Source organism: Phoenix dactylifera, chromosome 8 (genome assembly GCF_009389715.1).
Source record: "Phoenix dactylifera cultivar Barhee BC4 chromosome 8, palm_55x_up_171113_PBpolish2nd_filt_p, whole genome shotgun sequence".
NCBI lineage: Eukaryota > Viridiplantae > Streptophyta > Magnoliopsida > Arecales > Arecaceae > Phoenix > Phoenix dactylifera.
Genome location: NC_052399.1, coordinates 27,402,616 through 27,424,967, shown reverse-complemented (window position 1 = coordinate 27,424,967; position 22,352 = coordinate 27,402,616). Strand labels below are relative to the sequence as shown.

The 22,352-nt window shown below is 35.3% G+C and overlaps 3 protein-coding genes across 3 annotated transcripts; 2 read left to right on the top strand and 1 right to left on the bottom strand.

The window, feature by feature from the left end:
• Nucleotides 1–2,901: 2,901 nt before the first annotated feature.
• LOC103708617 (universal stress protein PHOS32) lies at nt 2,902–4,716 on the top strand. Its single transcript, XM_008793633.3, has 4 exons — nt 2,902–3,204; nt 3,299–3,408; nt 4,093–4,211; nt 4,342–4,716. The coding sequence occupies exons 1-4, from the start codon at nt 3,030–3,032 to the stop codon at nt 4,430–4,432; spliced, it is 495 nt and encodes a 164-aa protein (XP_008791855.1). The 5' UTR covers nt 2,902–3,029; the 3' UTR covers nt 4,433–4,716.
• Nucleotides 4,717–7,593: 2,877 nt separating this feature from the next.
• LOC103708663 (syntaxin-112) lies at nt 7,594–10,164 on the top strand. Its single transcript, XM_039129422.1, has 3 exons — nt 7,594–8,352; nt 8,504–8,561; nt 8,958–10,164. The coding sequence occupies exon 3, from the start codon at nt 8,984–8,986 to the stop codon at nt 9,887–9,889; it is 906 nt and encodes a 301-aa protein (XP_038985350.1). The 5' UTR covers nt 7,594–8,352; nt 8,504–8,561; nt 8,958–8,983; the 3' UTR covers nt 9,890–10,164.
• A 2,240-nt stretch (nt 10,165–12,404) lies between these two features.
• On the bottom strand, nt 12,405–19,207 carry LOC103708618 (DNA polymerase epsilon subunit B). Its single transcript, XM_008793635.3, has 13 exons — nt 18,989–19,207; nt 18,708–18,885; nt 18,304–18,457; nt 18,008–18,139; nt 17,188–17,265; nt 15,037–15,141; nt 14,842–14,922; nt 14,624–14,754; nt 14,384–14,478; nt 13,955–14,054; nt 13,411–13,525; nt 13,213–13,323; nt 12,405–13,111 (listed from the first exon to the last, which is right to left on the bottom strand). The coding sequence occupies exons 1-13, from the start codon at nt 19,152–19,154 to the stop codon at nt 12,965–12,967; spliced, it is 1,593 nt and encodes a 530-aa protein (XP_008791857.2). The 5' UTR covers nt 19,155–19,207; the 3' UTR covers nt 12,405–12,964.
• Between the last annotated feature and the right edge of the window lie 3,145 nt (nt 19,208–22,352).

Here is a 22,352-nt window from a genome sequence, read left to right as displayed (position 1 = left end):
ATAGGGTGATATATTTATCATGCTAGGAAAAAATATGGAAGAACATATTCATACGATACGCTTTGGATAATAATAATCATAAGCAATGATGATGGTGATAATGATAATGGTCATGGCCAATATATATTGAAATAGTACGTTATTGTTTGTTTTAATAACATCATAATAGTGTAATGACAAGTCTTGGATCATGCATCAAGCTGTAGTATGGATGGATGTGACTTTTCTAGAGGACATGCAAAAGTAAACTCTAGCATCTCCCATGAGGCCTATAGGATGTGTGTATGCCTTCACTCTTATTCTAGAAAATAAGGACTGTACTCGAAAAAATTACTCAATTGTTGAATTTGAATGAATATTTTATAATATTACTTCAATACCTTTCTAGCCTCTAAGATATCTAACATTTTAACCCTAAAAGATCAAGATTAACTTTTTAGCTAATTAAAATTCTTCAAAAGTTAATTTTATTTTTATGTTAGTATTATAAAGTAATGCTCCATGACACTACTATTTTGATTGAGAAAACTAGAGACAAGAGAAAAGAAAATGAGTAAAAAAGTCAAATTTCTCCGTTTAGTTAGAAAAATAAGAGAAGTGGAGAGAAAAATAGATAAACATATAGAAGTTAGTTCCCTCCAAAGTTACAATTTTTCTCTTCAAAAGGGAAGAAACTCAAAGAAGAATACCGGATACTCATAATAAGTATTTTTATCACTCATTCATCACTAAACCAATTGGTTCAAATAAATTTCTTAGCTTTCCTCTCTTACATCCAAACAAGAGAAAGTTATTTTCAATTTTCTTCTCTTCTATTACTTTCTCTCATCCATTTTCCCTTCTTTTCTCTTCTCTCCATTATATGCAAACAAAGCATGGACAGATCCAACGGGATGTCAATGGAAAGGATAAATTAAATAACTAATTGCCCGGTATTCTAACTTCTTAAACCATGTATCTATTAAAATTTTAAATTTAAGATATAGTTAAGATAAAAAATATTATTATCAGATCTTATCTAGATCAAAAGATTCAATATTTGTACTCTTCTTTTCCTTCTAATACAAGTGTTTTTGAAAGATCCATAAATAATAAATTGAGATTACTAAAGGTAATTTATATAGTTTGCTATGATAACATAGCCTCCTATTGACTCTTAGAATATTGAGGCAGTTGTCATATTCTTCTCTATTTATTTTATTTTTTTCCAATCTTTTTAAATCTATTTTCGTAGATCTATATAGATCCAAAAAAAATCACCTACAAATGTTAATCATTTCTTAGTTTTCCAGTATAATTTATCAGATTTTTTGTCCCATATGCATATTCATAAGATATATATTTGAATTAATAGATATTTCATTGTTTATTTTTTATAAGCAGTAAATTTGTAATTTCTATATTTTTGTTATTTGTTTTTATCATGTCAACCAATCTGGAGATTTTTTTTTCTTCATCTGGACTATTAATAAATTCTTTAAATTTTCTTACATGAAATAGGACAAAAAAATCCACCTTTTATCCCTAGAATTAAATTCTAAATATTTTATATATATATATCTATATATATATATATATATATAGATATATATATATATCATCCACTCAATTACCCTTCATCTCATCTCCATGTTAAAAAAAAAAAAAAGGAAGAGAAAAATCAGATCCATTTTGTGTTTCTCCATTCAAAGGATTTTTCGTTCCATGTATGGAATATAGTTGAATTACTCGTCTTCTCTATCTCTCTCAATCCACCCATACAACCTTTTTTTAAAAAAAAAATATTATTAAATTTTCACTTTTCTTTTAGCACAAAGGGATTGGACTTGAGCCAGTCTATAGAGTTTGCAACTCGCAATGTGTAAAAGATTTGATTGGTTGGTATAGCTTCTTTGTAAATTTTTTTTTTTAAAGCAAATGTCAAGCACAAATGGATACACGTATGTGTGTCTACGTAAAACAACTTTTAACCAATAAACATCAGCAACATATTGTCTCCCTGTTAATACTCCCTATGCGGCGGCGGCAGCAGCAGCAGCAAACTGGTTGAATCATGTGTGACTTGGGCCACTTCCAAGCCCAGTTTGAACAAGCCTGACCCAGCCCAAACTTTATCGACCAAGACAATTTGAGCCCAGTCTAATCCAGCGGGCTAAAAGTGTTTGTCCAGGCCCGTCCAAAGGACAGGCCAGGCTCTCAGAGGCCAAGTGGTTGTCTCCTTCCTCTGGTTCTCCATAAGAAAACAAATAAAGCCCAGCTTTTATTACTTAAAGAAGCCTTCTAAAGCAACTTTAAAGGAGCCTTCTTAATCCTTTAATCATTACAATAATAATAATAATGTCTGTTCCTCCTAATGAAACATTAGTTCATCCATTGGTTCTAAAGAGAAATTCTTCACACAACCATGAAACACATACAATATATAGAAGATAGATTAGGTACTGTTCAACTGATCATCATCAACTCGTACATAAGACCAGTCACTGGACAGTGACTGGATGGATAACTTTCAGCATTTTCTGTGTCATTAGTCTTCACAAAGTTTGACAACTCCAATTGATCAAGTCTTAAGCCTTCTAAGCCTTCTTCCAAGTCAGTAGTTGACCCATTGAGTGGTTCAACTTGTAACATATTCTATGCTCTTTCCGCCAAGAAAACCAGAGCAGCCCATAGATTTGTCCCCATTACAAAAGCGGTTATTCTTAACTCCTGTCTTTGTCCAACCAGAATCCAAAGTAATCAATCAACAATCCCCAGCAGTTTCCAGTAATATGCAGCGCCTTCTAGAGTAAGGTTATGGTATCCCACCTGTCATAATTAACCAGGATTGCGACGACCTTATCGAATAAAGCCAACATGGAATAAGTTAAAAGTGGATATGAGAACCAAGAGGGTCTCCTATTCCCTCATTGCCTTGGGACTCAAGACGCCCAAAATATAGCAGCATATTCCTTTTGGTGTTCTTAAGTACCTCTTTACTTCATTTGTTTCCAAGGTAGAAGAAACTTGGAGGGAGACTTTGAGAAGGGATGGGAGGAAATCGGACGGTGGGCATCGGCATGGACTACTCGGCATCGAGCAAAGTGGCGGTCCGGTGGGCCGTCGATAACTTGGTGGACGGCGGCGATCGCATCGTGTTGATCCATGTGCAGTCCGGCAAGTCTGATCATGCGCAGAAGAAGCTGTGGGAGGACACAGGATCACGTCTGTGCCATCAACTTCTTCTGCTCGAAGTCTAAGCTTCTAAGCTTGGAAGCTCTTGTGGGTGTTCCTAACGTATATCTTAAAACTGTTGCAGCCTTGATTCCTCTTGAGGAGTTCAGAGAGATGAACTTATCAAAGCAATATGGGATCAATCCGGATAGGGAGGTGTTGGATATCCTGGACACTGCATCCAAGACTAAGCAGGTAATGGCTTGCATCTCTTCTTCTTTTACTGTCTTAGAATTGGCTGCTAATGGGTCAGGTTGGATCAGATTGGGTTTTAAGTTTTAGATCCATTCCGACTCTCTTAAAAATTAGGTTGGGTAAGATGAAACCAAACAATTTCATCAGATTGGATCAGGGCTGAAATCGGAACACTGTAGGTTTCATCTCGGATGACCATAGTCCTTTGGTGGATATCTTATCCAACATATGCCTATAGAAAATAATAGTTTATGGCAAGACTGGAAGAAATTATTGTTTTATAAAACTTTTATAGACAATCAGAAAATGTGAGGGGTGAGGCTATGTGCCTACTTAGCAGTCATTCGCTATAGACAGAAGAAATTTCAGGCTGATCAAACATTTTTATTTTATTTTATAGCAAAAGTAGTAGGACTTTAATACCATGTGAATTTAGTTAGAATCAAGAAACACAAAACTTGGTTCAGAGTCATTAAATTGGGTATAAAATTAAAGAACATTCGAAAATTTTCGAGCAACTCATAGTTACAGATAATCGAACAGACTGATTGCTAGCTAAATACGGTGTCGATCATAGACTTGAAATGCAATTATTGTTCCTAAATCCATGTGTTTGGTCTATGCTTTTTATTTATTTATTTATTTATTTAGAAACTGGTGATGCCATTTGTTGATTGGAAACAGGTGAAAGTGGTCTCCAAGATTTATTGGGGTGATCCAAGGGAGAAGCTCTGTGATGCAGTGGAGGATCTAAAACTAGACTCACTTGTAGTTGGAAGCAGGGGCTTAGGAAGCTTTAAAAGGTCTATCTTAATTTGCCATTCATTCTTTCTTCTTTTTTTTTGAGTAATAACCACTCATTTCTTTTATTTGACTATCTTGTATTAAAAAGAAGCATCTATTCTAAAAGGTTATAGTGGCACTTGGATGCAGGCTGTTGCTTGGAAGTGTGAGCAGCTATGTGGTGTCCAATGCCACTTGCCCTGTCACAGTTGTGAAGGGAACACCCATGCCCAAGGCCTAGGAAGGGATTTGCTCAGAAGACTTGAATAATACTATAATCATATTACCTTGGTCATCCAAACAATAGTACTTTATATTATGGATTGGTGACTTTTATTGACTTGTTCATGTTTTGTGTTTATCAGACTTATATATATTAGGCATGTTTAGTTGTTACTTTATGGTAAGTTCCATTTTGGTTATCCTTTTATGTCTATTTTATCACCTTATTGAAGTGGCTGGCTCTGTTATTGAAGATGAATTAACTGTGTATGATGGATATAATGTTTTCTTTTCTTTTTGTTTATATGTTTGCTTGTGAATGAGGAGTGGCCCAACACCTTTTCCCTTAAGTACTCTGTGTTGGAAATTGTTTTAGAAATTATGCTAATTTGCTAAAAATTGCACCCAAAAAATTAAACTTTTAAAATGACCAACATAACTATACAATAAACTTTTCGACCAATATTTGACAACGAGCATTCTTTTTTACGCTTTTCTACCCACCACATCATGAAAATTGGGGATGCCGATCTATCGTTTACTAATTTCGAGTTCTACTTGTCCAATACCATAGACATGACATCTTAACATTGTCGCTGTGGATGAAGTTTCTATGTCTACATATAGAATTATGATAACTCTAGCAGCCTATTATCAATATTATCAAAAGGATCCAAATTAGTACGTGCGTGAGAACTCTTTTTCTTAGAGTGTACTTCACTTGCGATTCTATGGCCTGGCTTGGACCATGAACAGGCGAGCTCAAACAACAAAACTCTTGATACTAATTTTCTACAACAAAAAATTTTAGAGGAATCCACTTGTTTGAGAGATCTAGACTACTTTTTTCTTAGTATATAGCTTTTTTCTGATGATTCATCAATATCAAGCTCCAAACCCAAGGTGCCTCATGACTCGTCCTTGGATAGATGTTATATTACTTAAGACTAATTTGATCATTTTCTAATTTGTTTTGATATGATATTTAGATCCTATTTAAGTTAACAATTTGGTTAATATTCCATTAAGTTATGGGTTAAAGTATTGGATAAAAATAAACCTCAGGAGAATAAGCATAGGTTTTTCAAACTATTGAATGTAAGTATAATTTATCTTTAATCTCATGATTTTTTTTGTAATTTACTCATCACTCCAGGGCAATTTTGACTTTTTATATGAGGTAAACGAAATCACTAATACCATTTATTTAACTATGTGTAAATGTAGGTTTTACAAACTTTTGAGTGTGAATGTAATAAATATAACTTTAAGGAGATTTTTGTAATTTATTCTAAAATTTTCTAACAATTCTTCATAAAAGGTTCAAATTTTTAAAGCTACTAAAATCATATAATAGAAGCACAAGACAACTTATACTATACAATAGACTTGAACCCTGCTTAGTATTATGAATTATATCCATCAAAAGAAGTCGTAGTGGATTAGATCTTGAACTAGGTTTTTCTCTCAAAATTTTATATATAACACACACAATACGAATTAATTGGCTCTTTATATGGTAAACACATATTAAAGGTCTTGTGTTTAATATCTTTATTTTTCATAAAAATTTATCAAGGCTAGTCCAAACTCCTAATCACAGCTTTTATAATAGTTCTCACATGAGTGTACACTACAAACTTTGCCTTGGACTCTTTAAGAGTATAACTCAATATTTAGTTTATCTTGTCTCTAATATGAGTACCCACCATAATGATGGGAGGAGATTGTTCTCTAAAAGATATGCTCGGAAATCCCCAGTCAGCTTTGTTTCTACCATATTGAACCTCTTTCATATGATTTTTGGTTATAAATATTGGGTATTCAGTGTTAGTGACCAACTGGTTGGCTTAAGCCCCATCAACCGACTCCAGGATTCCTGCTCCTAAATAAATTCTTGTTTAAATTATCTACCAAGTTTTTCTATAACTTAACATATTCGAAGGGTATTATATTTTTCTTTTTATGTTGTCTTATATAGTTGATATCTATTTGACGAATAATTAGTTTATGAATGAAAGCAATGACAAGAAGAGTTCTTACAGTTGTGATTCTAGGTGTAGAGAAATAGTTATCAGAGTAGCCAGACCTTTAATCATTAGATATTAATATTTTGCATATAGATAAGAAATGCATTATGTTGGTCCTTATCAATTACTTAGACAACATAAACCAATATATCTTGCAACATCAATGGATATATTCTAAATATATCGGCTAAAATTTTTAATCTTCCTATTCTTTAATTAATTTTTATTACTAAAAGTTACAATTAAAGCATAAAATTTATATTTATCTTTTTTTATATTACTAGCTGATATTTTGATACCTATTGTATCAACCAAAATCTTAGAATATCTTAGCCTATTTCATTTTTTTTTTTTTTAACATTTGTAGGGGCTAAACCTCTTAAAGGTGATTTTATGTGCAAACAAATTTCCAACAATTTAATATAGGATGAGATTTAGGGGCTACTTGATATTCCTACCTTCTGTAAACTGCACTCGTGTTTTAATTGTCTTTAATTGCTGATACATGGCTCTTTTTCTGACTAACCAAGAGGGAATCCCATCATCTTTGCTGTATTCAGGTGCAAAAAGGAGGAAACAAAAGGGAAGCACAATGCTCCCTAAAGACTAAAAGCAATAGAAAAAATCTAAGCATAAGTCTATTCAAGTACCCATTACAACAAACTACAACTTGTAAGAAGTCAGTCTCCTTTTCTTATGCATACAATCAAAACTAACCCCCAATGACTTTACCAATTAATTAGCGTCCTCAAGATTAGCATGACTATAAAGGCTAATTTACGAAGAAGCCTTACATGATTGTACTCAAAAGCTATACTTTGTCATGCAGGTAATCCCTAGATGAGGGTTTCAATGGCGGACCTTTGCAACTAAACATACAAATTGTTTTATACAACTGGATTTTTTGCATGAATACTCTTCTAAAATTTAAAATTTGTATGAATACCGTTTTAAAATTTATATTTATTTTTGTACCCTCATAAAAAATTATTTTTGCACAAATACCCCATATATAACGGTTATTCTAACACTATTAATAAAAACTATATTTATTTTAATTAAAAATAAATAAAATTTTAAAATTATTTTTTTGTCCTCCATCGTGATCGTCTTATAAATGTTTCTTTTTGCACATATATCCATTAAGAATATTTTAGTCATTTTAATTTGAAACCGTTAATTTTTTAACTGCGTTAGATGGTACGGATACATATACAAAAATATAGATTAAAAAAAAGATAGAATAGAAAATAAATGTTTTACGAGTATATGCATGCAATGTTAATTTTAGAAGAGTATTAATGCAAAATGTGATAATTAGAACGGTATTCATATACCTGGACACTGTGGAAACAGGAAGATGTTCTAAAAAATGACCCCTAAACACGTACCTAATTTCCAGGAGGGCAATTGGTTCATCACTTGGTTTACCATGATGGAACCATACTTTATCATGAATGCTCGACATAAACCTAGAGAAAAAACAGCACTCAAGTTACCAGGCTAGTCCTGATTAAGGAAGCGAATATCTTGTCCGAAACTCGGCAGCCAAACGCCGATAATTGGCTAGAATTCCAAAATCCTTCGCGCCCATCCCTGATCTCCCCTGCCCGCTATGCGCATCGCACGGCGAATAGGAAGCATATACTCGAGGGGCCAACGGCTATATTTTTCGTTCCCCATATTCCAAAACGAGAACGTAACCGAAAGATTTCGAAATCCCTCTCGTTCAGTCTTGTTCAAAGGACGCTACTCTCCATTCGAACTCTCCCTCTAAAGCATGGAAAATTATAAAGTTTCCCTTTTTATCTCTGTTTCCTCCTCGCAACCCGAACCCTAAACCACTCGTTTCTTTGAAATCTTGGATCTTTGGGAGGACGCATCTCTCTCTCTCTTTCTCTCTCTTCAGGTAATCATCTCAAATTCCCCTCGTTTTTCTTGTTATTTTTATTTATATTTGATTCTCAGTGAGGTTTGTTTCCATGGCTCTTTCTTATTTCTTGTTGAGTTTTGATCCCTGTTCTCGGGGTTTCTTTAACCTTTCCTTCTTTTCTTGATAGTTTCTCGCTGACACGGGCTACCCGGAACGATTCTTCCCAAATTTGGAGTCAGATTCAGGTATTCTATTTGAGTTCCTCTGATCTTTCCTTCTATCGAAATCAGACACTATAGCCATTTGGAGATTTTGGGTATGCTCCGTAAAAAGCCATTCATCATTTCAATTTTTTTTTTCTTTTGATTCAATTGTTTCAGCAATTTGATTCACCTGGCCATTTGGTTGGATTTTAGTGGCGAATTTTCTTTTACCAAATTTATCAATCTAGCCGTCTGAGGTTCGACGGTACTGATTTTTTTTTTCCTGTAATTTAATCCATTTATCCATCTGGGGGGTATGATTCTATTGAAGTTTTCAACAATCTGATTGATTTTACCGTTTGGATTATTAATGCTCGTCCATTTCTTGAGAGATGATGCTCAGCTTTTCATGGCGGTTTTGAATGATTATTCCTCCAGGGCGGGTATCAAGAGCTGTTTCGAAAATGAATGATCTCATGACGAAGTCTTTCATGAGTTATGTTGAACTCAAGAAGCAGGCGCTGAAGGACTTGAAGGCCGACCCGGTCCTCGACCTCGAGGCGGGAGGGCTTAGCTGTGCCGAAGAAGAGAACCTCTCCCTCTTCTTCGAAGAGATTGGAGCAATCCAATCCGCGATGGAGGACATCTCCAGCCTCCTGCTCGACCTGCAGCTCCTGCACGAAGAGACCAAGTCGGCGCACAGCGCCAAGGTCCTCCGGGGGCTGAGGGACCGGATGGACTCCGACGTGGTATCCGTCCTCCGCAAGGCCAAGATCATCAAAGCGAGGCTCGAAGCTCTCGACCAATCCAACATTGCCAACCGTGGCTTATCGGCTCGCTTCAGCGAAGGAAGCCCCGTCGACCGGACTAGGATTTCGGTCGCCAATGGCCTGAGAACCAAGCTCAGGGAAATGATGAATGGGTTTCAGTCATTAAGAGATCGGATACTCGCCGAGCACAAAGAAGCCCTGAAGAGGAAGTACTTCAATGCTACAGGAGAAGCCGCATCAGAGGAGGTGATAGAGAAGATGCTCTCAGGTGGCAGCCAGGTTGGGTTATTGGACAAGAAAGGTGAAGTGGACTTGGAGATCATGGAGAGGCAAAAGGCTGTGAGCGACATGCAGAGGAGCTTGATGCAACTGCATCAAGTCTTTCTCGACATGGCAATTATGGTGGAGGTGCAGGGGGAGCAGCTAAATGACATCGAGGAGAATGTGGTTCGTGCCAAAGACTACATTGGTGGTGGAACTGATAGCCTCATCTCTGCCAATGCTTTGAGGAAGAGGAATAGGAAGTGCACGTATTGCGTCTGGGCCTTGGTGCTGCTTGTGTTGATCGTTTGTCTGATTCCTATCTTGACTGGTTTTTAGATACTCATTGACAAACTTGGAGTATTTCTTTGTGAAACTGAGAGTAGTGCTACTGTTGATGCTTGTAAAGGTTTATATACGTGTCTAAATCTTCTGGTTGAGTTTTGGTAAATTTCTGAGAATTGGTTGTAGTTACTTTGGTTTAGTCATGTTCTAAATGGTCCTTTTTTGGAGGAACTGTGATAACAGGGGGAACAATTGGTGGAAATTGAATTGGAGGCAGGCTTGATGTTGTTCTACAAAGATTGCTTTTTGTCACGCAGCTCACAGTTTTCATAGCCAAAATATGTTTGCACTGTGGGAAAGTGAGGCTATAGAGGCCTCTCTCGTGGCAGCTTGATCTGAAGCATTTGTTATTCTTTTTCTGTTCTGAATTTTTTTGCAAATCATTCTGAGTTTAAGAAGTCTCCAGCATTAATTCTTACAGGATGCTGTTTAGATGATACTGTTTTAATGGTTTTGGTTTTTGTCTTAGTTGTCCATGGAGAGTTGGAGACCAAGTCTATATCCGGTGTTGGAACTGCATATAGGCTTATTTGACCAACCTATGTTCTCGACTTTGCATGGCAGTAGTGCCTACTGTGGGGATCAGTTATTTCTGGTTCTTCGTACTAACATTTAATTACTCCACAGCGCAAATTGGGCAATAAACATTGCTGGTATGTTTTATATAGCATCCACGCCTGTATTTTGTGGTAATGTTGTTCCAGGCACTGATTTCATTCATCTTTTTGTCATATTTAAGACACTGGTTTTGTGACAGTCTCAAATATTTTCTGCAGAGTACAATGTCCATATTAATGTTGTAGTCGGTTATTGTCCTTCTTTCATCTATTCTATATTAAAACAAAAAAAAAACACCAGCTGAATATTGGGCAATAGTACCTAGGGAGCAAGATCATTCAGATTGGTTCCTTAAAAGCTCTCAAAACTGAAGAATTTTTATCATGCATCCATGCTCTGTCCAGGAAGCACATTGAGATCAGCAAGCATGTCAGTTTCTTGTATTTGCCATTTTCATTTCAACATTCTGTTTCATGAGCCGATTGGTGTCATTCAGTAACATAGATGACTGTCACAAACTAACTCATACTGCCTCATGCAAAGGATGAATGACTTACCCACAGGTGTTATTGCATCTTATTTTGAATTGTCAAACCTGAGTTCATCATATTTCCTAGTTATGAGCAACCAAAGTAAATTTTTGTTTTGTGAATATCTCTAATGTCAAATAAATTTTTAATGAAATAAGCTGGTTCCATGGTCAATAATTTACACTCTCTAGTATCTATGGAGCAATTACATTTTTAGGGTAATTAAATGTGGAATTAAATGTTAGAATGTCTCGATAGAAATATAATACAAGCCTCCACCTAAAATAAGCATGAATTTCTAATATAAAACTACAAGCCTCCATGCATTGACTTTATCTATCCCATTTGTAATAATAATTTCCTTACATATATATATAGATGTGGCTGTAAAATGAGGATCTCCTTTAGCTTTACAAAAACATGAACTTTGACATCAAAAGAAAGTAAAAAAGGGGATATAAACCCTAATCTTTCAGTTCCTTTGTCTTACCTTCTTTTCTGTTGCTCAAGCTAAGGAATGGGTTCTTTCCTTATTAATGGTTCAATCTCATTTTACATTTCCCAAACGATTGAACCAGTAGGAAATTATGTTTTTAGGAGATAAAAAGACTCTCCAAGAAAAGGAAACTTAGATACTCTACAAAGTGCTAAACAGGAAAACAAAGAAAACAAAACTTTTGAATGGAATATTGTAAAAAGAGTTAGGAAATGTAGCTTTATAAAAAATGAGCCTTTGCATAGAAGCTGAAAAGATTTTGGGAAAAAATACCACAAAAGAAATTTAATAGGTAGATGGCATTGTAAAAGAAGCTAGAAAGCATGCCCAACATTTCTGAATATGCTATTGGAGTAATTTTTATAGATTTTCCTCTTGTAAGTATCACAATGATCATGGTGAAAAATAAAGCTTTAGTCATCACTAAATGTAGTTTCAGCATACAGAAGCAAAATTACCTTAACTTACTACAATAATGTAATGAAGTTATTGCATGATATCTCTTTTTAACTGATCACTTTAGTTTCCGCCATGCTTGCTCAGTTAGAAAATAGAGCTTTTTCTGAATTTCATTTACCACTTGAATAAGCAGGTGTCTGGCTTTGCTTCTTATATTTCACTATGCATTCAACGAGTTCTTCATTTACTCCATATTGCACAAAGTTGCATGCATGCTATGTGTTGCGTCAAGGGATTCTCTAAGGTAGATAAATCTAAACAGCTACTCCCAGTGCACTGATCTTCGATGGTCTTTTTTCACTTCTCTCACTTCAAGTGCTCTTTCTGAATTTGGAGCTTTTCTGATGACTTCAGGCGACTTTTTTATCATTTCACTCTTTTCTTCCATTGGAGAGTACTCATGAATACAAATCAGAGCTGCGGGCACCAACTCGGTAATAGAGTATGATTCTTCCTTCAAAAGATGTCCAAACAAATAATGTCCATTCTTCATTATAAAGAGGTGTTGATTATTTACACCAATATCAAGCTCTCTGTTGAATAATAAGAAAGCATAAACCATTATCTGTACATTCACAAAATCCTCTGGGACAACTTGTCATTCATCATATGCCTACCGAGAGATTTCACAGAACTTAGTTTAAAAAAAAAATCAGAATTTAATTCAGCAAAAGAATATAACAGTATTGATGGTTAGTATAATAGTAGTATTGCAAATCTAAGATACAGTTATTCTGCCACAGAAATAGCTGCAGTGTGCTCTTCCAGGGAATCATTCAATGAAGTTTCATGCATGACCTGCTTAGAAAATGTCAGCACTTGCTACACCCAAACATAGCTTGCACTCTCCACCCTCAATAGTGAGCCATCACCAACTGAACGTATGGTGTTATTCAGTAGCAATCATGAAGCAAGAATCTCATTATACGGAACAAGTTAATCGCTGGAATATGACGAACTTGGGTGTTATCTCTCTGTCACAACCTTCTCTCCTGAACAAAAATAAAGTTAAAATGCTCGAAGGCACTAACTTTCAAGGGCAGACAGCTCAACCTCCTTGGTGCAAGGCCGGTATGCTGCAAAGGTGCTGTCGTTGGAGAAGGAACCTGGGTTGAAACATGTTATTCCTGTGTACTTGAAGGCCTTTTGTTCACTCCTGTCACCCAACACTATCTGCAATTCAAGTAGGAAAGTGAGCATTTTTCCATATTAAACCTTCAAAATTTGTGTTTGTTATATGGCTGTGACTAGATTGTGATACGCAGAGATGATACCAGATCTGGTGTTGGATATAACCGGAGGCAGTGGTCATAGTTCCAGATGATAGGCTGCACAGTTAGAGGCAAGGGACAGAGATGACTTTGATGAGTGATGGTGGCCACAAGCTGGAACAAAATGATTCAATTAGCTGAGTCAAAATTCTTCAACTTCTGATTGTCAGGAAAATTTAAAAGGGAAAAAAATCAACCCACATGCTCAAAGGGATCGCTTGTTTCTTCTGTTGAGGGAGGAATCAGAGAGGAACGACGCATTCTGTATAGTAGATCTTGCCGGAAGAATACAATTTCTTGGGTGTAAAATTTTATTCTAGAAAATCACCACACAGAATTTTGAGTCAGGGTATTACGAGTTAATGCAATTGGTAAGTCTAGGCCATATCTGGTTTCTAAAGGATAGTTTGACTGGCAAAAAATGACAAGTGCAGTAATGTATCAAATATAAGATCCATTACCAATTCAATTAGGAAACAGCTTTTCAGAATTACGACTTAGCAAGTCTGAAACATGTTATCTATGACAATAATAGTTTGGTATCTTGTAAGTGCAAACAAATATATAATCATTCAGTAACTAAGAATGTAAATGACTAGCTAGTCACTATCTGAGCAATTCATTTTGTGAATACATCTTCTCCACAAGCAAAAGCAATTAAAATTTGAAATGATACGAACAGCGTACAAAGAAGAAATGTAGATTGTTACACTCAATAAATAGCATATCCAGTTTTGACTCTGACCTGCAAGGATTGCTAGAGAAAATTGCGTTGGGAATGTGCTTCTGAAGGTCTTCAGTTAGATACTTTGGTAATGAACATCTTGGAAGAACTTTTGATGGACCTGTAATGGTATATCTTATGTCGGACTTGAGGGATCACAGTAGGATCATTTATATGCACGTAAAAGTATTAGAGCAACAACAAGCAGTAAATAAATGTATTTGTTTTAATTTGGTAGAGATTGTTTGAAGTCAAAATGCAACTTGGGCCAAGTATTTGATTAACTTATTATACTATTGTATACTTCAGAGCCAACTGGACCATCACGTATATTTTGGAACAAAGAAGGAATAAGATCAATATAACCAACTCAAATGAGCTACCAGCTCAATAGTATCTATGAATAAAGAAACCTTGCAGAAAACTAAGAAACATATAATCTAATAATACCTGCATCATCAGGACCTGGAATAAATAAAAATCGGCTTCGTTCTTTCAGTCTTGGGCGAGCTTCAATCATTTCCCCAAGCTTTCCAAACTGCATTCTGCATGTCTTTGGCTAGTTATACATCTTTTTTTTTTCCAATGGAAAATTAAATATCAACAACTTGTGCTGATAAATATTAAATTTGCTAAGATGTAAAAATTTGGTGCTAAAATAGCAGTAGAAATATTATAAAGAGCCCTCACCTGAGACTTGAGAAAGAATGGAAAGCAAGATTACAGGGGTGAGAGCAGAAATTTCCCATTAAGACAAATAAAGAAGGAACCACCTCCACACTGTCATAACCATCCAAGACCACAGCTAGCTTTTCCACAGTCTTCTCTACGAAAATAAGAATGCTGATTGTTCTGAGAAGAAGTGTTAATTATAAAGTGATGGATAAATTTATGAGCTAGTGAGTTACCTCATCATTGTCCAGCCAAACATCAGAGAGGATGACAAACATGTCGTTCACTGCCTTCTTTTCCAGTCCTGACAGTCTGAGCTATTTCATATTGAAGGAAAAAAATAAAATCAGCAAAATTTGGCTTTGAAATTATGTTAGTTGAATTGAAAATATTTAATTTTAATAGATATAACAAGGGTTTTTAGAGCATACAGTTTCTTCTGTTGACAGTACACCACCACCAAAGAAGTCAAGTCCCATGAGTAGTGACAGTGAAACTTCTCTGTCCTCCAGAGGTGGAAACCCACATGTATTGACCTACATATCAATCAGATTTAGTTAGCTTAGTTGAGATTGTCTATGTATGTAGATATAATTTAAAATGAATAAACCGGAAAGAGTAGAAGCATAGTAGCAATATTCTCCAAATTACTGAAAACTTCTCTCGTTACTCTCAATTTTCATGGCTAAATCAATCCACATTTTTCCATTAAGCATGTTGTTTAAAAAGTACTCAATTAATTTTGATTTATTCAGAAATTTTACAATTCATACATGATTGTTCATGACTAATATGAGAAACCTTTATAAATAACAAATGCTATATGCTGTCAGTGTTGTTTTTTGCTATTATTCATTATACTTATCTCTCCTGTGCTTATTTCAAGTAAACCTATGCATAAATGTATTGTTAATCTCACCTTCTTCACTTTTGTTATTTTTATTTTTTTAATTATATGAATCCCTTCTGAACTTTTGTTTTTTTTAATTTTATTTTTGAATCTTTAGCTCTAATTGCTCCCAAATGCCAAATTTGTGATTATGAGAAGCAATACCTTTTGATCATTATGTACTAATTTGAATTATGCTATAGACTGTTGTGGAGAACGGAACAATACTTTCATAGGCAAAGGCAAGCCATGGAAGTTGAAAGTCAAATAATTGTCTTTTTATCAGGCCGTGACTAGTGGTTGGTAAGTTTTGTTAGACTGCAAAAGGACACTGACAAGTGAGGTTATGATGAAAAAACCTCTGAGATCTCCATCAGTCTAGTAACTCCGTATACAACGTGTCAGGCTTCCAATAATTAGCTGTCCAGAATCTTATTTTGTGATTACTTATAATCACTAGTTTCATGTAATACACCATCCAAAAGTTGAGAATTTTGTTTGAGTTTTGAACTGGATTCTTTGGCATGCAACCTGCACTTCAGAAAGGAATGAACTTATATCAAATTTTTCCTTCTTTATCCTTCATCAAGATTCCAGATTCTTTCCAAGTTTAGGTCCTTGGAGAGCTCTGCCCCTCAAGTTGCATGAGCTAGACCATACAACTAGTATGGTAGGACTTCCTACCAACTGACAAGCCTTCTAGGATTTGTGCCCCATCAAGCAGCCCAAAGCTGCATTAATAATGAACAAAACACCAATTTCCGGAGCATCAAAATCAAATGTAACATGATTGTAAGATATTCACAAGCTTTCGTGGATCATATTTTGAACCATAAAGATAGGCATGTAACTTTGGAATATTTATCCACTTGAGTTCCATTTAGCAACAGAAGCTACACTATTTTGGCTATCTAGCTCTTGCATGAACTACTCTCAACCAAGTCTACAGAACATCGTACTTTCCAGCCTAACAAGACTCGGTGAATTAGGATCAAAGACATATTCACCAAATCTCACCATCTTCCCTAAATATCAGATTTGTTGCACACTCATTCCCACAATTTTTATTTCTAACCTACAAAATAATCCTTGCTTACCTCTATTTTCTTGTTCAATCAGTTCAATTCCATATTCCCTCCAGTTCAAAGTATGTTACAGTACTGCACTGTGCTCAATCTCAGAAGAGACCTAGAAATATTATTATTTGACAACAAGAAACTTCAGGTACTCTACTTGTAGCTTGCTCGATGAACGATTCACCATCCAATCCTATTTGTGGCTTGAAACATTCTCATTAGCCAGATTTCTCATCCATCCAGTCATTATATATCATGTGGAAGAAATATGTACAATCCATTATCACCATGCATTATTGCTATTATCAAAAAAGGAAGTTGCTCATTGTAAATCTGACCTCAGGAAATCTTTATGACAGGTGAAAATAAAAACAGTTGTTGCTCATCATTACAAATATCTTGCTCCTGCAAATTAATTCTCAAATTTTGGGAACAAACTTATGCATGTCACAAAAATTTATCTAAGGTGTCCAAAAACAAGTTATAGTATGCTTCATTAAATAGAAAAGCAGTAGATTATATAAAAAAAGTGTGTGTGTGTGTGTGTGTGTGTGTGTGTGTGTCATGAAAACTCATAGAGGGGCAAATAAAATATGTGAGAAATTTAACCAACGAACCTGAAAAATGCCATTTGAAAGCAACTCTCCTTCTGCTACAATTATGGTGTTTTCAACAAAGAATCCTGAGGTGATTTTGTGTTAAATAATTAAGGAAAATAATTGTTATGTAGCTTCATCTATTGAGGAAAAACATTAGAATAATCTCAACTAAGATTTTGAAGAGGCTGCTTCATTTCAATTACCAATATAATAATTTAACCTTGGGTGTCCCAAAAAATATGGAATTTAGACAGTATAATATCTATTTTCATATTTTTCAGCCAATCACTTAGGTTGTACATTACAATGATATAATTGAAGATAAGATGAGACTTTAATGGATCAAAAATTTGCATTTTAGCAAGAGTTAAACACTGTGAAACATTGTCAGATAAAAATATGGTAAAATTACAGTTTCAAAATCAATGTGAACTTCTGCTGTGACATATCCATGCAGTTTGAGAGAATCCTGGTTATACATATTTGAGAGAAAGGTGGTATAAAATGCTCCAACTGGAATACTAGTTGCCAAATGTAGTAATACTTGGAGAACAAATACCCAAATGTAAAAATTTCCATCACCCCGCAACAAAACAAATAAATAAATAAAGGGTGTCAGCAGCAGGTAATTACGAAGATTTCCTATTGTGTAATATGTCTTCTAAAACATGCATTGGATAGCATAACACTGAAATAATATCATCATCAAAGAAAACGAAAAATCATCACGACCACAAATTAAACCATCACTTGCAATATGAGAATTTAGTCAAACATTCCAAGCACAATCAGCCCATCAAGCATATAATATGAAGCAAACAAAAGGCATCAAGGATATTGCATTGGCTAAGTCAATTGGTACTGCTGCAGTAAGATCTTCCAAGAAGAAATGGCCTTCTTCTAACTGTGATATCACCCCCACGATCCATCTCCTTCCACTGCATCCAATCAAAGATTGGATTGGAGTTATCTGCATCCAAAAGAACCAACAGAAAAAAAAAATAGTTCTCTAGGCATCTTCTTCAAAAGTATCCAAGAAACCATCAATGCAATTCAAAACATTGAGTAAAAGGTGAACTCAATCAGTAGATCATGGCAAAACAAAGGACGTGTTTTAAAAGGCTCCCAAGATACCTCACAACTCTTGGAATCTGTCATTTCAATATCAAATGCCGGTCTGGAGAAATACTTATCACGAGAGAGCCTCTGAAGAAGCAACTGGTACCTATCCCTATATAGGGCAGCTTTGTCCCCAGCTTCCCCATGGATCGGCAGCCTTCCCGTGTGCCTGAAATATTAGAAGAAAATAACCAAACTTGCAAAGAAAAAGAAAAGCATGAATCGTGATTCTTAAAAGATTAATCTATACCGAAACAGCCCAAAATTGTGAACATTTTTTCACAAATTTGACCCAATTACGAACTTCTCATGGAATTTTTATTAAAAAAATTGTAACTCGGAAGAACCCTGATAATCATATAATTTGGGAAAGAGAAAGTGGCTAATAACCGAAAGATGAGATCTTTCAGAGCACTTACTCGTAGAAGACTTTCTTAATGGGATCGTATCGGAACCTAGGGACCACAAATGCATCGATCACACGGAGTGCCGCCCCGTTGCTGGCAACCGTGGAGCTCGGATCCACGGCGGCATCCGCGTCCAGGAGGAGGCTGACCACCCGGTGGATCGCCTCCCGGTCCAAAATCGACGATTTAACTGCGCATTTTGATGCAACAAAAGTGGATTATTTGGAGATCAGAAACGAGAGATAGATGAACAGAGAAGAAAAAGGGAAAGAAAGGGAAATGGGGAACGGTACGGGATTCCTTGTCGATCTCGTCGATGAGGAGGTCGAGGGCGTCGTCCTCGGCGTCGGGGAAGCGGGAGAGGAAGGCGAGGGCCTCCTCCAAGGCCTCCACTTTGAGGGTAAACCCTCGGAGCTTAAACTTTCGCTGGACCTTCTTCCGCGTTCCCGCCGCCCCCATCTCCCGATCTCTCGCTCGCTCTGTAAATGGCGGGAAACTGGAGGAGGGTTATAAAAATAGGGCTAGGTTTTTTGGGCGGCAAAAACAGGTGGAGTGGGAGGATCGCCTGCGGGAGATGCTGCACAGCACGCCGGTGAAGGGCCAATACACGGCAGGATCCACACGAGGGCCGATTGTGATGTGATGTGGTACGTGTCGAGCTCTCGAGCGGTGATTTTAGGCCCAAATGGACCAGTAGATATCCCCAGGCTGGATCATATTTTGGGCCTTTGCTTAAAGCCTGTTACTTTTGGGCCCACACTCAACTTAGTCTGACCTTGACACTCGTAGTTTTAAGTTCTTTGAGACAGAGTTATCATGTGTCGCTGTCCCACCCCATCCCGACACCTCGAAATATACTAAAGATACCCTATCCTAGTGTTCCCTGGACACTACTCCATCCAGGTGTCTCGCAGGGCATCTCGTCAGGACTTTGTGTAGCTACCATAAGTGTCGTGGCTCGCACGACATCCCGTCAGGACTTTGAGTAGCTACTCATAAGTACTGTAGTCCGACTATTCGAAATATTTCATGACCTAATGGTTCAGAAAAAAAAAAAAACTCTTTTTTTTTCTTCGTATATAATATATTTTTAATTGAATTAATTTTTTTATATGAATTAGTATAAATATAGATAAAATTATCGAGAAAAATAAGAACTACGACCAAAAATAAGAACGGATGAACCAATCCAAGGAACCATATGCAAATTGGGCTACCCATTATTATTCTCACAAAAGAAAGGGGGAGATAAAAGAGGAATCATCACTTCTTTGCCATCAAATCTTGTCCCCCGCATGCATGCTCATCACTAGCTGCCTATCATTGTTAACTAGCTAGCATCCAATGCACCAAAAAAAGAACTAACTAGGTTGTGACATGAATGTTAGGTTCAGACCCAAGACATATAGTCTAATGTGTATTAAAGGTTCTCAAAAGATAATACCGTATTTTTCTCTTATGAACGCAACCTTTTTTTTTTATTTTTCTTTAGAGGATTAAAAATACAGCCCATCCATCTTAGAGTGATGGATATATATCACCAATCCCTCCTCAACTTAAATTGGCTAATGGTGCATTTGAATCTTCATAAATTATCTTCACTGCAAAATTTCCATATGCTAAAGTAGTAAGAAAATAAAATTATGAATTTATATAATGACCCCAGTGACATAAAATAAAGACTAATATTTTTATAGACAATATTGTCATCCTAACTAATTAGCAAGAAATGTTCAACTCAGTCCGATCAAATCTGTAAACATGATCAATGTAATCAGTTTTCATCAAAACTAAAGCAATCCAAATTTATCAAAGTAATAGAACTAGATAGTTATCAACTCTATGCACACAGAAAAATTCCAATATGATAAATGGATCTATGTCATCACTGCAGTTCCATGTATTACACTATTTCTACATTGTTGGCATCTACTAACATTTTTTGTTCTTTATTTATATACATCGTATACTCTAAGAATTGAGTTTCAAGATTCAAGAATATCTTATCTAATTAGATTTTTTTTTGATATCCTCCTTTGTTGAACTAGTATCTTGAAGGCAATATTTTTTCCTTCCTCTATTTTTTCCAATCATATCTATGATCTTAGATGGACCCATGCAGGAGTAATTGGTCAGCGAGTTTCACCACTTTGGCTATATCTTTACCAAAATCAAAAATTATATATTAAATCCAGATAAAACCACAAACCCAATTAAAACTCTGCACTCTACTCGATATTGGACTCCAAAAAAAGGATAATGAGTTGGGTAACCGGTGTTAAGCAAGCATTTAATAAGTTATTTTTCTATCTTTTCTGAAGCATTTTTTAAAATTATTTGATGCACCCAAAAGCCAACATCATTAACTATGAATCATGAAAATGTAATAGTATAGAAAATTATAAAAAACTATACCTAAGCCACAAGCTAACCTTTCTCCTCTTTTAAATATAACCAAATTTGGTCTCAAGTAGTCAAACCATTAACAAGAGATGGGGATCTGCTGGAGCAAGATGGATTAGAGATTAAGTACTATCAACTGATCATTCTTCGACGACTGAAAGGAAAACTTGTTATATGTGTGAGTATTTGTATTTTTTTTTTTTTTTTGTAATGATCAACTTAACTCCAAACATAACTTAGTAAGGCTTCAAATCGAATTTTGGAAACAACTTAGTAGCTCAATAGGTTTGTTTTTTTGACTCAAACCCTATATCTTGTGTATTTTCTCTTCTCTAGCTATCTCTCTTTTCTATACTAGCTTTCTCGCAACAATGTTTATAAAGGACTTGCACCAATCTTAGTGTATCTTAATTTCCTCCCTTGATTTGTATGTAAACTAAAATCATTTTCTCTAATGGATATATCCCTTTTTTTCTCTCTCTCATTATCAATTATTTCTCATCAATACTAACTTTTGTACATCACTATCCTTGAATTTGAATTAAAAAAAATGAATCTACTATATGCACTCTCTTTTCTTGCTAATACACATACATGTAAACTCATCTTGGTTTCTACTTACTTTTCTTTGAGAGAATAAAAAAAAAATCCATATAAGAAGATGCATATGAAGTTCATGAAAATAAATAAATTCAAAACTGTTAGTTTTTTATAAGACTACATCCATTTGGTCAAATAGTCCTTTTTCTTAAAGTTTTTTTTGATTTTTGGTTCACATATTTTAAATGTTTATTTTGTATTGTGTTTAACCATGTCTAATATTAAATTTTAAGCTGTATTTTCTAGTTTGACTTATGCTGCCTCTTATAGTATATTTTTTTACTTTAATTTATCATTAGTTTTTGGTACATCACCCGAGAGAAAGGTTTAACAACTAGATTAACAGCTACCCATAGCACAGTACCCTAGACAGCCTTATATCTTTGGATCTCTTCTTTGTTGGTTTGGCTATCTTTTCATACAATATTGGGATGATTCGTTTGTCATTTTGTAGTATAGTTTGGCAATTGGTTGGTTTCTTGCCACACTCTTCTAAATTAAAAACAAGAAACAAAGAAAAAAGGAAAGGGCATATAAAGAAGATCCTCAAGCCAATAACAAAAACAAGAGCAACTTGTTTGTCAATAGTCCTATCCAATCCAAATGATGTATTATAATTAATGATGAATATATAATTGAATCATACAAATTAAT

What these genes read in the sequence shown, in the direction of transcription:
- LOC103708617 (XM_008793633.3), top strand. Translation starts at nt 3,030, where the DNA reads ATGGGAGGAAATCGGACGGTGGGCATCGGCATGGACTACTCGGCATCG. An exon ending in CTGCATCCAAGACTAAGCAG is followed by an intron (nt 3,409 to 4,092) that starts GTAATGGCTTGC and finishes GATTGGAAACAG; the next exon opens with GTGAAAGTGGTCTCCAAGAT. An exon ending in GGCTTAGGAAGCTTTAAAAG is followed by an intron (nt 4,212 to 4,341) that starts GTCTATCTTAAT and finishes ACTTGGATGCAG; the next exon opens with GCTGTTGCTTGGAAGTGTGA.
- LOC103708663 (XM_039129422.1), top strand. Translation starts at nt 8,984, where the DNA reads ATGAATGATCTCATGACGAAGTCTTTCATGAGTTATGTTGAACTCAAG.
- LOC103708618 (XM_008793635.3), bottom strand. Translation starts at nt 19,154, where the DNA reads ATGGGGGCGGCGGGAACGCGGAAGAAGGTCCAGCGAAAGTTTAAGCTC. An exon ending in CAGATTCCAAGAGTTGTGAG is followed by an intron (nt 18,140 to 18,303) that starts GTATCTTGGGAG and finishes TTTTGGATGCAG; the next exon opens with ATAACTCCAATCCAATCTTT. An exon ending in CAATTGACTTAGCCAATGCA is followed by an intron (nt 17,266 to 18,007) that starts ATATCCTTGATG and finishes ATTATTTAACAC; the next exon opens with AAAATCACCTCAGGATTCTT.